General features: G+C 28.4%; 1 protein-coding gene across 2 annotated transcripts; it reads right to left on the bottom strand.

Annotated features, from left to right (window-relative positions):
- Positions 1-459: 459 nt before the first annotated feature.
- LOC112602024 (protein fem-1 homolog A) lies at positions 460-17850 on the bottom strand. 2 transcript variants are annotated; one of them, XM_025349939.1, is made up of 7 exons: positions 17168-17850; positions 6905-7064; positions 3983-4183; positions 2478-2696; positions 1973-2301; positions 1449-1855; positions 460-1348 (listed from the first exon to the last, which is right to left on the bottom strand). In XM_025349939.1, the coding sequence occupies exons 1-7, from the start codon at positions 17279-17281 to the stop codon at positions 868-870; spliced, it is 1911 nt and encodes a 636-aa protein (XP_025205724.1). In that variant the 5' UTR covers positions 17282-17850; the 3' UTR covers positions 460-867. The 2 variants fall into 2 exon arrangements, with proteins under 2 accessions (XP_025205724.1, XP_025205725.1); XM_025349940.1 differs by lacking the exon at positions 17168-17850 and adding an exon at positions 12899-13041.
- Between the last annotated feature and the right edge of the window lie 18 nt (positions 17851-17868).

The raw sequence follows: 17868 nt of genomic DNA on the forward strand, positions 1-17868 counted from the left end.
GGAACTGTTTTTTAAGGGACATAAGTAAAATGTATTAAATTTGAATGTTATGAAAACAATGTTTATTATTCAATTTTTTCATTTTACCTCCAGAATGTGATAGATAATTATTAATTACAAATTTTTTAAATAACAATTTTATTTCAATTCAATTTTCAAAACATTTTTTTTTTTCAATAAAATTATAATTCATTGTAATTAAATCCACTAGTTATAACTGAAGAGTTCACTCTTCAAATTAAGTAATTTTTTATAAGAAAAATATTCACAATTTGTTGTGCAAGGAATTAATTATTTATTATATGTCACCTGTACCTAAAAAGTAAGAGTTTTTATTTATTTTTATAAAATACTATTAAATAAAACACACAGGTAATTTTTTTTTTTAAATACGTTTATTATAAAATAGAATTATTAAACTTCATCTATGTAAACAAAGTTTATAGACACTATAATGTACATAAATAAAAATAGCATTAAAACGTCTATTCTCTCTATATAAAATAAAGAAGAAAATATAATATCTTGTACAGAAAAATGTTATATTGTTATTTTGGTATTTGACAGCCAGCAAGGCAGGTAAATGCTTGTTTACTTTATAATATTATATAATAAAAGTAAATTGTAACACAGAGAAAAAAATTAGAAGGGTATACACACAACTGCACACATGGAAACCCAATAGTTTCCAGTTGATGAAAAGTTTATTCTTATTGATTAATGATTATATAGTAGTAGTCTGTACTATAACTTTCAACGATATATAGATAAAATAATAATTATTTTTTTTTCTTTTTACGTGCATACAATAAATTACAGAAACATCAAACCATCATTATACATGTATGTCTTCTAATGTCTATTTTACTAGTGTTTTTCCACAAATTCGTACAACGTGACTGGTATATGTCCAACGAATGGTATACGGTTTTTGCGTATGGTGCGAGCAGCATGGCAAGCCAAAGACGTGTGGCACAGCGGATTATGTGGAGTGGCTTTGCGCATGTCACAAAAAGTGCGACCAGCCATGTTTACAGAATCGTAATGTGCTCCACCGCCCAAAAGCAATTTGATGGTAGTCATATCTTTGGGGGAGACTAAATGAAGTGGTGTATTACCCTCATTATCACGGGCATTGGGGTCGGCACCAATTTTGAGCAATGCTCTCAGCAACATAGACGCATCTTCAGAATTGATGGATTGAGAATGACGAGATGTTGCCAGAGCAGTTTTACGAGCGCTTGCCAAATGAAGAGGAGTCTGACCAAGATGTCCGACAACATTGCACTTGTTCAAACGATATAGCAGGCGATGAGTCAGGTGAGAATGTTCATCATTCCTGATCAATCTAAATATAAATCATATGAAAGAATTAAAATAAATTATGTTGTGTGCAAGCAAATTTAATGTACTTTAATATATATATATATAAAAAAACATAAGCATACTTGAGAGCCATATTAAAGAGATCCAATGAAATGAGCAATAATCTAGGGGATAAATCTAATGATGATGGCAGCACTTTTGGTTCACATAATTCGTTAACAGCTTTGATCAGGACTTGAATGATGTCCTCAAAAGTCAATAGCGCTGGCACTTGTCTGTATCCGTTGTTTTCGTTGGTAGCGCATGCATCAGACATGAAAGAGAAGAGTTCAGCAAAGGAGAAGAATGAAGAGACAGTCATTTGGTGGCAAGACTCGAGAGAACTTCTTTGGATGTCCAAGGCATGGTTCCACAGAGATATGCAACGAGTAAATTTGCCGGCATCAGCGTACACAGCGCCTCGATAGCGCACATAGTAACTGGTATCTGGATGCGTAGGACCGAGGATTCGTTCTCTCACTAACAAGGCCTGAAAAAATAAAAATATTTAAATATATTTAAATTTAATTGAAGACAAACATTTAAAAAACCCTAGGGCCTAGACCAATGAGAGTAGTGACCGGTGGATTAAACAAAAACGACTAACCTGCATCCTCATCTCGTCAGGTTCAGACAAAAGTTCATTAAGTTCCTCGTGGTTTTTTACTTCTTGAGCCCATTCATATGCTTCAATCGGCAGTGCGTTGTCTGGTTTTGGTATGTCTTGTTCGTCGTCCACGTTGAACCTCAGATCCATGGCCTGTTTCCATAGGTCGAAACCACCGATTAAGTCTCTCCTCTTGTCAATGTATGTGGCGCCAAGCAGTTCCAAGGCTTCGATTTTCTCTTTGCGCGATACCAAGTTGTTACTTTTAACTAGGTAGTCGACGATATCGGCGTGACCGGTGACGCACGCGGCCAACAGTGGTGTCATCCCTATAGATTACAATAGGAAACACAAATAAGAATTATTACTTTTATCGGATAACGGCTGATTTTTTTTTTTTTTTTGACTCTTATCGCTTACTTAATTAGAGTATTACTATTTCTACTGTTTTAATAATATTTCAACAAGTGTTTAAAACATAATAATAAAATCAAGCAACACTAACCATAAGAGTCCACTTCCATTTTAGCTCCGTTGAGTATAAGCATTTTGAATATGTCTAGGCTACCTGACTCGGCACAATCATGCAACGCAGTGTTGCCTTTGACGCTCTTTTTGTTGATATCAGCTTTTAGGGATAACAGGAAGTTGGCGATTTTGTAGTGGCCTTTGTAGCAAGCAATCATCAAGCACGTATGACCGTGACGGTTGGATACTTCGATATCTGTGTAAAAGAAAAAATAAGATCTCGGTCGAAAACGGTGAAAATACCTTTGTCAAGAGAAAAATGTAACCATCTATAATTTTCGTGAAACACATAAATTTAACAAGTAATAACATACATCATAAAACGTTTTAATAGTGGCAAAACATCACTATTAGTTACTATTTAGAAATAATTTGTCCAGGTAATAGAATACGCTTTTCTCTCAACACTTGAGCGATTATCTACTATTGAATGGGTGCCGCCGAAAAAAATGGTAATTAGATGACGAAGAAAAACAATAATTTGTCGTTCCCGTAATTAATAAATTTCACCTTCACGGTAACGATTAAACAGGAGTATGATGAGTGTCGCACGTACACGAGAAATTTCATAATTACTTTTTTCTTTGTAAAAAGCATACGACCACTCGCCATTATAGATACATACGCATTAGAGCTGGTAAAAATTTTGAATTTGTTTTTATTTTTTACTAATTCAATTAAGTGTATAATTTAAACCATAACACCTAAAAACGATTAAAAAAAAAAGTTTACTTGAATAAAAATCGAAGTGGGAATAATTTCCATTAATGACTACCAAGGTTTCTGGCTCGAGTACGATTGCACCACATTTCGACTCTCATTTCCCGGAGTATATGACGCACTTATAAATACGTCTAGTCATTAGTAAATAACCACCCAACGGTATTCGGTTAATTGCTACCCGAAAAATAGGACATTTGCCACTCTAGCAGAATGTGTACTAAAAAAAAAAACTTGGAGGTATTCAAGAGGGACCGTTTTTCATGCTAAAAAAAGAAAGATCAATTTAATTACGCGATATAGAATTTGAAAACAAATTTGGATTTCTAGTTTTGTCTTATCTAGATCCTACTGATGAATGTTTATTTTAATACTTAAAGCTTGAAAATATAATAAAAGATTGCTCAAAAGTTAAATGTTACTGGAATTAGAAAAAGTTTAATGTAAAGTAACATGTTGTAGTTGTTAATCATAGTCGTTGAGAATTAACCGTTTACAGATGGTAATAAATTATTTGTTAAGGTTAGGTTAAATATTTCTAAAAATCGTGTTAATTATAAATTATTTAAATAATTATTTATTTATGTGTTCTATTATAATACAATGATTTATTGTGGCATCCGTATATTTGAGTTTACTATCTCGTGAAGATCTATCTGAAATTCTGAACCCCCGATTAGGGCGGGGATTGTGAACGGGACATTTTTAAGGGAGGCCGATAAAGTAGAAATAATAATGTATACAAACGAACGACAAACACACCTGCACCATGTTCGACTAGATATTTGACGATTTCATAGTGTCCGTCGAAACATGCAGCGCGTAACGGCGTTGAATTCGTTTTGGTTGTAGAGTTCACTATGGCATTTTCTCGGATCAACAATTTTACTATGTTCAGGTGTCCAGCAGCGGCCGCACACCATAGTGGTGGAGCTCCTTCTATTGTTTCACCATCAAACATAACTGTGAACAAAAATCAGGGTTTTACAAAAAATTCATAGTAAATACTGCCTTAGCTGTGATCATTTAATAATTGTAAATTTTTTTATTTAAAAATGTAATTTTTGAATGATTTGTCTAATGATTATACTTATAGTATTTTTACAAAAATTAAATCAAACCTTAGTTTGATATTTTATTTAATGATAAGATAAACATTATCATAAAGGCGCATTATAATATAAAGATAAATAATTTTATGTAACACTAATCTAGCATAACTGATTGTACGTTCATTATTATAACATCGTCTTGACGTCTTGTTGTAAAATAAAATTATCATAGACTTTTCTTTACATATTTATAAAATTATTAAAACTTTTTTTTACATAACCAACTTTGTTATAACTTATAATATACATTATTCATTCATATGTAACATTTACTGATAATTTTTTTAATTATTGGAGCTCTATAAGCTAAATAACTACTTAGATACAAGTTAATAGGATGGATTTAAGGAATGTTTTGTAAGATCTGTTATTAAATTTAATTGTTACAAAAAAAAAAAAAATGTGGGACTATATTTATAACTTTAAAAGACACTGTTAAATTTACAAAGGGCTACGGATTCAATGGTGGCCAGTAATATATAGGATACTTGGCACCTAATGCCTAATAATAATAAAAAAAAATAGAATAATAATATAATCGCCGGTTAATTATAAAATATAATAACACAAAAAATATTCATAATACTCGTATTATTGGACACAAAACCTACACAGTACACTGTGATCTGACTCAGTACTTCAGTGGTATGGTATTATAATATATTACGGTTGTAAATTGTAATAAATAATAATGACAAAATCAGTCTGATTCTTGTATAGTGGTACTACGACTACAGCATCTAACATACACTAACATGTATAAATACCAAACGAGAACCGTTGCATGTCGAAACAAGAATACAAGATGCTAACCGAACAGACGTGCACAGACGTGCACAGACATGTCCGTAGTCTGAACTCAGTAGACCTGCGCGTGCATGCATACAAGTAGTAATAGTAATATACGACAAACTACTTACACATACCACATAACCAAACAATTCTTGTTAATAATTATTCGTTGTCGGTCATTTTCGTATGTTTTTGTTTAGGTGATATTATTTCTATAATATTATTTTGTAATTTTTGTATTTATTTATTTATTTAACAAGGAAAAAATAGTTATGATAATATTTAATATTATTTATGCGATATTATGGGAATTTAATGTATAATTATGCACTATTTCTTCGTAATCCCATTGGCCACAAGCCGCTACTAATTAATAACAATATTAATTTAATTTATATTTATTATAACTATATAGATAACAGCGAAACAAAAAAAACTATTTTTCAAATCTAGAAATTTAAATAAAATAAATTGAATAAGTATAAACAATTACCGAAAATCATCTAAATATTAACTGATTCTACAATTCAATACAAGAATCAAATAATTAATAAAATATATAAATATTTTAACGGTCAAACACTGCGTAAGGAATAGATAACCTTGTTATGACAGATAATAACAAAAAATCTATTATGACCTTTTTTGATAGCGAAGTAGAAATGTTTTATACAATTATAAATTACGCCTTTAGAGGAACACGTTCATGGTCCATATGCTCTAAAATATTAATGCTGGTATTAAAATATTTTTTGTTAAAACTACCAACATATATTTTCATTGTGATCAATACACAGAATAAATTTATCTCATTTACAGAAGTTAAAATAATAACTTTATAATTATTAATTTTTAAACAGTAAAAACAATATTTAAATATCTTTAAATGAAAATAATAATAATAACAATAATTATTCAAAACAATTACAGCAGTAAGTTAAGTAACCTACGTTTATGTAATTATAATTATTTAAGAAATTGTAGAAATTATCTAAATAGTTTTAAATTATAAATTATAATGTTACTTATTAGTATTACATCATTCAACATGGAATAAAAATTATGAACATTAAAAATACAACATAGGTACCAAATTTAAGCCATTAATTAAAGTTCATTTGTTTATTTATTACTAATATCAATCTACAGCTTTTAAACAAAAAAATTCAAATACAATTATAAATCAAGCTATAAAATTTAGTAATATAATGATTAATATGCCTACAAAATTGATAGAATGTTTACGTATTAAACAAAGATGTAATAACTATTTAAATTATAAATAAAATCTGACAACAAAAGTACTAAGACTAAGTCAAAAGTACAAGCTCTATCAATCTGCATAATTTAAAATAATATTATATTATCATAGAATGAATTCAAATCATAATCAGTAAAAAATCAAATTGTATGTAAATAAACATAAATTATTAAAAAATAAAAACACAAGAGTTGTAATGATATCTAATATACACATATAAACAAATATTTTCCTCTATAAATATGTTTACTATGTACTGGATTCTTAAAATGCACATTATATAAAATAAATATTAAAACATATAGATTACATCTGATTTATCAATAGTTAAGATGATAAATAAAATACTAATATTTAAAATTAAATAGAATCAAATTAGTTATAATTTGACAGATTTATAGTATAGAGTTATTATTTATACTTATATAATTAATTTATAAAACAAAAGGATAAAATTGGAATCAAAGGACATATCTAATATTGTAAAAGATTATGCATCAGAAATAATTAATTTATTACCTGAGCCTGTTTGTTCAATATCAACTTTGTGTCTTTTGATTAAGTACAAGGCTATATCGTAGTGGCCATGTCTACAGGCCATCAGCAATGGCGTAGCGCCAGTTGTAGTGGTTTTTAACAGTTTGGCATTTTCCATTGCTGATTTGCCTTCCAACAGCAACTGCAAACAAACATATTAAGATTATTTATGGTGAAATAAAATTATACAATATAAACAATTAATGACAATTTAGACATTAGACAATCAATACTTTTAAACCCTAAAACTAGCAAACATTTGTCACCACCAGGAAGTAGAGTTCAGTCACGTTTTTAAGTTCCAAAGTGTACTAGCTTATAAGGAAGGGTCAAGGGAACAAGCTACCTGCAACTAGACTTCATCGATAAATAAATACTTCCATACATGGTACAACATTGTGGTCATTTCATACAGTTCAAGGCTGATCCAAATAAATTACTGAGATGAATTTGATGAAAAAATATATCTTATTTATTTGAAAAAATAAACACCTTTATGAGGATAATTGATCATGTTTGATGATTCCGACAAGACAAAGAGAGAAAAGAAAGAAAGGAGACAAAGCTGCACATTAATTTTTTAAGTAAAATGTAGTGGGATATTGATAGTATAGGTACATATGCACTCAATACAGACATTGAACTCAGTTATCCTACTTATATCTATTGTAAACACTATTGATGGCAGTTTAAAAAAAATAATTTTCATTTTCATACTTTTTATGAAATACTCACATAGTATACTTATTTAATTACATATTATATGTAGATTAGTTGCTTATTGCACATCATTGTTTCAATATAAGTTAAAAATTGCAAATATAAACCTGTTTTGATGTTCATGAATAATGATACGTATATATACACAATAAGTATACAGATACCTACTAAAACAATAATTAGATATAATTAGAATATTGATTTTAATTAAATTAGTTAATGTTTATTTACTATGAGTAATTAGATTTCAAAAGAAGTATTATTTTATTTATTTTTTGATAATAAAAACTTATTCTTATTTGAAAGAGAATTTTTAGATTTTAATTAAATTTATAAATATGAGGGAATACACACAAAATAACTTTATATAAAATATTTAACAAGGATATTATTTTACCTTGAAGTAACCGAGAGAAGTAACTGATATTAAAAATTTACCATTAAAATATCTGAAAACTATTAACATTATTTTAGCTAAAATGTTTTTTAAATTAATAACTAATTTTCAATTTAAATAAATGTAGCATATTGGTAATACATTAAAAAAGGTTTATTATTCAAATTAATAATTTATTAGGTAACTAAAAAACAAATTATATTGATTTTATTGTTTGGGGTCATACTTAAATAATAAAATTATAACAAATAGGTAACATAAAAAGAAAAAAAACAAACAATAATATTAATTTTTAGTTTTCATTGTTTTATTTCAATATAAAAATATATGAGATAGGTACAAATTATCACACTCTATAAACTGTTGTCAGTATGAAAAATATTGACCTTGGTATTGAACTATTTGCTAACACATATGTTGTCTGTGAAGTACCTACAAAGTTGTGAATCACTTCATCTAATGTCACTCTACCTTTCACTTCCTAGTCACTATAATAGAAAGCTTTAATCATATTACTCTGTGAATTTTATTTTATAGAATTAAATTTACCTAATATAATTAATCGTTGTAAATAACTGTAATTGTAATGATAATAATATTAAAAATTTAATGGATTTAACTAAAAATAATATTATTATAATTCATAATGACCTTTCTTATCTACTTGATTTATTTCAAGATATAAAATATATATACATACATAATAGTTATGTGAAACGCCATAAGCCCAAATAACATAATTTATTTTTGAAGAATGAAGTCCGTCATGAATTGGTTAAAAAAATATGGAATACACAAATTATTATTTACATAATTTACTTTAAATATATTTTTTTATATACTTAAACAATATGACTGACACTGACTTCAAAAAGAGATATTTTTAAAAACTATAACCAAATTTACATAATTGTATTTAAAAAATTCCTAAATAATACACATCATTTTCTTTTTTTATCAATGAGACTTAAGTTTTATAGTATTTATATGAATTTATTTAAATATAGATAAAAAGCAATGCAATTCATAAATTTATATAGATTGATTAAAGAGAACAACATGTATAACTGGGATTACTTCATATAACATAATATATTAATTAAATAAATAATTCTTTTTGTATATTCATTGCGTAAGAGCAGATTGTTATATTTATTGCGTTAAAATATATTTTATAATTTTAGTCTTATACATTGAAGGATTATTGAAATTTATTTTAAAAATTGGTCAATTATATAGTTATATTGTAAATAAATTCATAATTTAATATGCTTTGCAGAAATAGATTATAACTACTTACATATATTTACTATACTAATTAACAATGGAAACTTAAGTACACAATTGTAATACTTCCAGAAATTTAATACAATGATAATATTAATATAACAATGTATGCAGGCATTAATAAAATATACCATATTGTAGTTTTATGTGTTTAAAAATACAAGTTTCAGTCAATAACTTATTGAATATATAGATACTACAGATAAGTATATTTTAGTATGTATAATTATTTAACTGAAGTGTTATTTTTAGAGACAGGAACACTATAATTTTTCTATTATCCTAGTTTAGAATGTTATGTTAAGAATTATTCTTCCAATTAAATTTTGATATGCACAATTTTTATTTCATTAAAAATGTACATTTTGTTATTTTTAAGCTGAAGCACATATAGTCTATACAATGTCTAATTGAAATAAATATAGATTATGATTTAAAGTTATATTTTTCATACATAAGATTTATTGATAGGTCTAATGTAGCATCTTAAAAAAAAAAAAAATATTTCATACTAGAATGATTATTTTTATTTTTTTTTCCAAATCTGTTGATTATATTCATTCAATTATTATTATGCCATATCTACATTTTTTGTAGATCAAAAATCTAACAACAAATAGTGTTTAGTTATTATTAGCTTTGAAGATTGACGAGTAGGTATTTAATATTGAACATTTAGGGTTAACTTTAAAAGATACAGAAATAATACATTTTTCACAGCTATGTAGAAAATATGTTATAACTTTTATCAATAGAATATAGATAACAATTCTAGGTACATTCAATTTGTATTACACACAAATTTATTTATAAGTAATTAGTTGAATAATTTAGTATAATTAATAAATATAATTTTCAATAATTAAATTTTTTATGTAATATAGTAAAAAAAAAAATAGGGACTTTGATTTTGGTGACTTTTTCTTGATAACTTTCTAGTAACTTTATAATTTTATAAAACTGTGATCAAGGCCTCCACATAGTGGAGGGGGTGGACCTGGAGTACTGCAGTCGTTAAAATGAATTTTAAATTTTTAAAATTTACTTATTTTATATATTTAATATTATATTATGTTGTTAATTAGAAATTTTCTATAGGACCCGCAAAAATATTTAGTACAAGGGGCCAAAACTGGAATATTAGTTAATATTTACTTTTACTATATTATAACTGGATGTAGATATAAACATTTATGGCAGAAAGTAGCATAACAAAATGAAAATATCAAAATCAAATAGATTTAAATTGGTTCAAATGAAATTCAAATTAATAAATAACCATATCTTATTTTATTATTTCTTACAGTTAGGTAAAATAGAACGAAATCATATTGCGGACGTTAACACTATTTAAAACACGTGTCGCGTTATAAACAGCAATACATTTGTTTAATTGACATTGCCGTAATAAAAATCAATCGTGTATGAACTAGCAGGTACTACGCAACACAATATATCATTGTAATGTTTCAAATTGAAAACAAATTTAATTCGTTCGACTTCGCACAAATTTTTATTTTCACATAGCGAACAGTGTATTCCTCCCGTCCCTTCCTATTTATGTCCACCTTCATCCGTCATTTGCGTTTAATTTTATATCAACGATGGTTTAAATAATATATTTCAATCGTGATTCAACAAGCAAAAACGAAACAAGGAAGTAAAACATAATATTATACAGGTATTGTCGTGTAACAACCTTGCCAAAGACCAAACGCAATAATTAACAGACGTATATGTATAGACGTATAGTAGTGTTAATGCCAAGAAGCCCGGAACACGTGCGGATTTAATACACGTGTATTCTACTGCAGAAACACACCCAATGCGTATATAGAGAAATAATTATTTTCTATAATATACTAAATGACCCTAAGTATTACCAAAAACGGTCAAATTATTATTTCTATAACTTTTTTCTTTATTTATTATAATATGCGGATTTGGTTTAGGTGTAGGTAAAACACATAAATAATATGAAAATAATATACTTATGTTTTTCAGTTTTAGTAATATTATTTAAGTTACAGTTAACCAGAATAACGGGTGCGCGTAAAAGTATTTAAAATTCTCAAAATCATTAAAAACTCATTAATTTTAATAAAGGCTTTACAATAGTTTCGGTACATCCATAATATATGGGCGGTAAAAATTGTTTTACTTGACAATAAAATTAATTACAAACGAACTAAAATGTAATGTACTTGTATACAATTCGTAACTAAAATAAATCCGTTAAGCCGTTTTATACGTGGTCATATTTTATCTAATATTACTTAATATATTGTTTTGGTTAATTTATTGAATTAAGACATGTAGGTCATAGACTTGGTGTTATAATACTTTCGTATTAATTTGTTATTTAATAAAATAAATTATCCAACATATAACATAAACCTATTATACATAATATTATTATTATATTAAAATTATATTAATAAATAACTTCTTTAAGTTGAACATGCAATTTAAATTCATAAAAAACTAAAAAAAACTTTAAAATTTGTTCAATTTAAAACGTAGTTTATGGTATTAATTAAGTTAGTTAACCGAAAACGTTCAGTAAAAACAACAATGAAAGTATATAGAAGATCAAGTCAATTTGGCAGAAAATCACGAAAGGAAATCGTGTTTCAAATTTTGTAATACAAGAGAAACGTGTATTTAAAAAAGTTGTCTCAAACTTAAAACTTGTCAATTGAACATAAATTGCTAGATTACAATTAATATACTACAACCAAGTCATGTAATTGCAAAATCAATATTTGTAAATCAAATTAAAAACAAGCGGGTATATTTATTTTTTAGTAGACAGAATTAGTTTTTGGTTTCAGAATACACGCGAATTCGGTGGGAAAGAGCAATAATTTAAGTAGAAAATGGAACAGTTATCGCGAAAACCGTTATCTAGAATTCGTAACAAAATAATAAACCATAGTTGGTGCCTGGTTGTATAGTCGTGATTGTGGAAACTGGAAAGCAGAGTAGTGTAAAATGATAATACATAAACACCACCAACTAGTGAGAAAAACGTTTTAGGCTCATATTTAGTTTTACAAGGTAAACCTACAAAAAATCGTAATTTAATTTTTAACTTAATAGTTGATAATACAAAACATAATACTACTTATTACTAAACAAATAGTATCTAAGACTTGAATTTAAAAGTTTTTAAACAAATATGTCTATCACTTTATTAGGTTGATCTGAATTACTTCTTAACGACATGCTCAACCTATGGTCTTATGTGAAAAAATGATACGAACATGGAAAGTTTTAATTTTACTATTATTTAAAAAAAAAAAAAAAAGTTTAGCGATGAAAAATAAAATTCAAGGGATGATGGATCCCAATCGCTCAAATTTGTAAATATGACCGGCCATAATAATATTGTTATTCGTCGAGGTAGAAAGCGTTAAGCGACGGCCGACAAGCGAGTAGGCTATTGATAATTAATAAACATGGTAATATAAACACACACATACGTGTGATGTGTTTAATATTTGGAAGATTACGACGGAAAAAGATTATTATTTTTATTTACATATTATATTATTCCATATCTTTTATACCGATGGAGATCTCGTTGAAAAATGATCAGTCGCCAACCAATTGCGTTGTTGATGAGACGGTCGACGGCATCCGGTACGATATGAAAATAACTCGCGAGCACACAAAGAAACCCGTTTTTAGAGCTGGACACGACGACAAGGGCGCCGCCGTCGCCGATTGGCAACCGCAACTAAACTCGTGGCGGAAAGAAGAACTGAACGACGGACAACGGTTCGCTTATTGCTGCCGTGTTTACATCAGAATATTCAGAGAAATAATAAATAATAATAATAATTTTGTACTTGTCGTCCTGACGTCCCAGTAGGTACTCCAAGAAATTATGTACGCTTAGTCAAAGATAAGAATTAAGAATGATAAACTATATTAGATATATAATAACTATAAATTATATTATTTTTATAATCTCATCCAACTCGGTGGCTATGTACATTGGTGTAACCAATGGTCAATGGTAATTTACTATTTTATTTTTTCGAATAGGGATTGTTATATTTTTTCAATGTTATTAATGCTTTGATGTCTTTCATTTAGATATTCTGTGGCTAAGAACACCCGGATTTAAATTTAAATTTTTTTTAAAAATGTATAGATCTTTGTTTAATTTAACACCATAATAACTACATATAAAAAGTAAAACAAAGGATAAAAAATACTATTTAGAAATATCAAACGAATGTAAATAATAACAAAAATACAACTGCCCATGACGTAGATACTAGTCCAAAAACATAAACCTATATTCGCAGAACAGAATAAAATATTAAAGTCGTAGCCGTTATAGGATATTGAACCTGAATAATGTGTTCAACGATTATTTCATTCGAGTATTTAGATAAGAAAAGTAGTGACGCGTGGAACTGTTAAATACGATAACCGGCAGCAGCTGTTAAACAACGCAATTAAACAACGTTGATAAACGACTATTAACGTAAATACGAAATTGAACTGGTTCGATACACGCTTTTAATTTGGTTATTTTATACACCATATATACATTGACTGTTGTGAGAAATATCAAATCGGCTCCGGACACGGTGATAATAATAATAAGACTTCTACCGTGCGCCAAGAGTAGTGTTACAAATCGTTAAAAATTATATCTATGGAAAACCAACGGAGAAAACGAGCAAGTCTTAAAAGAAAAATCACTTCAATTTAATGGGTCATCGTCATTGGGTTATCGGCCGATGTTATAGTATTACTATATCGTTACAATAAAATATGCTACAACGCTATGTCGTATTAATTTGCCTAACGCAAACCGAGAGCCAAACAGCGAGGAGCCAGAAAGTCGACAACAGAGGTTTTGTTTACGATGTAATTGCGTAAATGCACGCGTGGTCAACACTTGGCTGTTTGTAGAGTCACTATTGTTACGTATTGGTGTTTTTATTATTTTTTTTTTTAAATAACTTTATTATTGTTTGTAAAACTGGACTACGGTCTACGACGATAGCTGTAGTTTTATTTTTTGGTTTCGAATAATGTTAAAAATACAATCTACGGCTGTCGTCTCAGTCACGTGGTGACCATGAGAAGAACGTCCGATTTATATTATTTTGGCGGTGCGCAATAAAATGTACGATCAATGTGTTTGGTTTGCGTATTTTTTCTTTTATGTCGACGCGCAATAATTTTATTAATATTATTATTCGGTCGCGTGTGCATACGTAATTACGATAATAATAATAATAATATTGTTAACAATTTTTCATATTTGTAAAATGATGATGAATGATGATAATCACCGTTACCGTGTACCACACGAAATAAGTTTAAATATATATATATTTCTTATTGAGTACGAGAAAAACAAAAAAACATGGGAGCACGTTTTTTGTATTTTTTTTCGCGGCGTAATTATGTTATTAGACAATGTTATTTTAAAATTAATAAAAATCGTTTCAAGTGATCCGACCGTTTTGATTGTTTAATTAATTGAGGTGCAAGGGCGGATCCAGCATGTATTTACGGTTGGGGCACTTTATAGGAAAATTTTATAATATAGATATATCCCCCACAAAAAAAAATTTCGATACTAAAATTTTTATTTTTTTTTTCCAACAGGGGTGGCACTTGCCACCAATATCCCCCCTGAATCCTCCCAGGTTGAGGTGTTTGCATATTTTACCAAAACTACAAAAAAACTTAAACTACATAATATTAAATGATGCATTGCTATAAGAATGTTTTGGTAAACGTGTTTGAATATGTGTTATAAAATTTGTTTTTTTCCAAAACGTTTTTTGGGAGGGTGTTATTATATTATTTTTAATATCGTTATTTTATATACATATCGCATAAATACATGTTGTCATGTAGGTTCTAAGTTGAGAAAAAAAAATGTAAGACAACGTTCGAAAAAATTGTTTTTGTCGGGTCTCTTAATCAATAATTTAACATAATATCTTAAATATATGTATCTATAATCTGTATCATATACTTAGTACTTACATGAAAGTACCTAAATAAATCATGAAATGATTTCAACTTTTATTTTATCAGCATTGTCGATGTCGATACAAAATTAATTAATTTAATTTTATCAAATTTCTAAATGCTCTACTAAAAGAGCCCCAATCAAAGCTCTAAAGTAGTATAAACAAATAATAATACAACAATGGTGGGAAATTAAAATAATATTTTATCAAGATTAAACTGTCAATGGGCTAGTCGAAGTAAAAATTTAATATTTAAGTTTTATACCTATAGTTATAATCTAGAAAACCAAATTTCATTTAAAATATTAGGTTAACCCATTTGAATACCTAATAACTAGATTATTAAGAAAATAAAATGTGTTTTCACTTTATATTATAACAGTAAGTATTATCATAATTCATAACAATGTTATTATTAATAAAATTCAAATATGACTTATATTTTATTATACATAGTTTACTGTATACAATATACATGCATGCAGTATGAAGTGAGGTATAAAGGTAATACAAACATATGAAAGTGTCAAGCACAACAAAAGGTATCTATTTAAATAAATCTGGAAATAAACATAAACGTATTTATTTTTATTAGCCTACTTATAAAATAATTGTGTGTACACAGTGTAATGTAAAAAGAAACTTAAGAGGATATAGTATTATCAGGGATATTATCTACGATATAATTATACTTAAATAGATGTAAAAGTTAACTTCAAATATTAATATAAATAAAGGATTGATAGTAAAATATGTTAAGTAAATAAAATTAGAGACATATGCAACAAGGTGAAATATTTAGTATAACTACACACCTTATTTAAAAATTAAGCTATGAAATGTATGAATAATTAGGTACAGGTAATAACAATTAGTTTTAAGTAATGAATTCTATTCTATTTAATCAATTGATTAAGAACATTTTAAAATAAATATAATATAAAAGTGAGAATCCGCTTCGCCTTACAGAATTATTAAACATTTTTTTTTATAATGAAAATAACTAATATTTTAAACTTATTAGGCAAATGCCATGATAAATGAGCACATTATGAAGGTAATGAGCTACCTACTTCATTAATTAACAATTTTAATAACTATGAAATTTATGTTGATATTCCTGTTTAATTAAGTACTAGTAAAAAGTCCATAAGATAATTTATTTTAAACTTATGGTAGGTATATAATTAAAATAAGTGAAATAAATATATCAAACATTTTGTATAACTGTTAAATTAAGGAATGTAGTTTGTAGATAACCTATGACAAAAATAGTGGTCTTATGTAATTAAAGAATGACATTTAAATGTTGAAGCCAAAGACAAATTAAAATATCTAAGTCAAATGTAAACTAATTCACTTAAAAAAAACTTTTTAATCTGATAGATATCTATATTTTAATAAAATTAAATAATTATACGATCAAGTACAAAATGTGAGAAAAATGTACATTTGATTAATTTAGATGTATAGATATTTTTACTAAAATTTGTATCAAGGATAAGATGATAAGGGAAAAGAAAAATGATCCAAGTAAAAAGTGCAAAGATAGAAATAATCATAGAAAGTACAACATGAAGAAGTTAAGTGTACTGTATCCTTTGACAATTGATACTATCGGCTAAGTGCAGTGACTCAAGAAACGAAGTGTACCAAAATAATTCTATTAGTTTGCAAACAGTGACAACAGCCTTTGTCCACTGTATTCATTATATTAACATATCATAGCTAATCCTAACACACAGCACCAAAAGTTATCACCAACCCCTTCAATGACCGTAACCCCGTATTAGAGGTAACTAGTAACCACGCGCCAACTTCGCTCACCTGCAATCGTTTCAGCCGTCCGTCCCTGGCGGAGTAGAACACCGAGGCTGCGATCGTTTCAATGTCGTTCATGTTACATCCACTGTCGTCGGATCTAACACGATGGCATGTCATCAGCAGCCGCGAGGCGCGCGTTCGGAGAGCCGTGTTTACTAGTGTTGGCGAACCACGAAATATGTTACAACAAGGGGTCACGCACTGACCTGAACAACGGCGATCGACAGAAGTGGCGGGATTCCCCGACGAGAAACCCAACAGGATGTGACACCAAAGATATTATGTACCTTACAGTCGCTAAGTCACAGCAAACACGCAATAGACTTATTCGCAATGAAACACACAGGACACGCGCGAAAATACTCACAGAGTCTACCGCTTAAAGATTTAAGTGATTTGCGGAAATACTCTCGGTAATGCGCGGTGATCGAATGGATAACGCGACGTTGGCGACGACGGATGCCGCTCAACAGAATCGAAAACCAAACTGACGTGTGATAGTACAACACTACGACGGTCGACGACTGACACTGACGGCGGTCGAGTCGACGAACCGATGGACGTGTGTAGAACGCGAGAAACGTCGGTGGCGGTGGCAACGGGACAACTACGATAGTGGAGACCGTTCGCTTTTGTCGGTTGACCTTGATCCGCGTCCGCACTGTCCACAGTGTTCGCGATGCAACAATGACAGTGGTAGCGTC

The sequence above is a fragment of the Melanaphis sacchari genome, unplaced genomic scaffold (assembly GCF_002803265.2).
Source record: "Melanaphis sacchari strain LSU unplaced genomic scaffold, SCAv2.0 Contig80_pilon_pilon, whole genome shotgun sequence".
NCBI lineage: Eukaryota > Metazoa > Arthropoda > Insecta > Hemiptera > Aphididae > Melanaphis > Melanaphis sacchari.

Bases quoted from the DNA above. Each gene is read 5' to 3' on its own strand.
- LOC112602024 (XM_025349939.1), bottom strand. From the start codon at position 17,281: ATGACATGCCATCGTGTTAGATCCGACGACAGTGGATGTAACATGAAC. The intron at 7,065-17,167 runs GTGAGCGAAGTT...GTTTGTTTGCAG, and splicing joins GACGGCTGAAACGATTGCAG to TTGCTGTTGGAAGGCAAATC. The intron at 2,302-2,477 runs GTTAGTGTTGCT...TGTAATCTATAG, and splicing joins AATGGAAGTGGACTCTTATG to GGATGACACCACTGTTGGCC.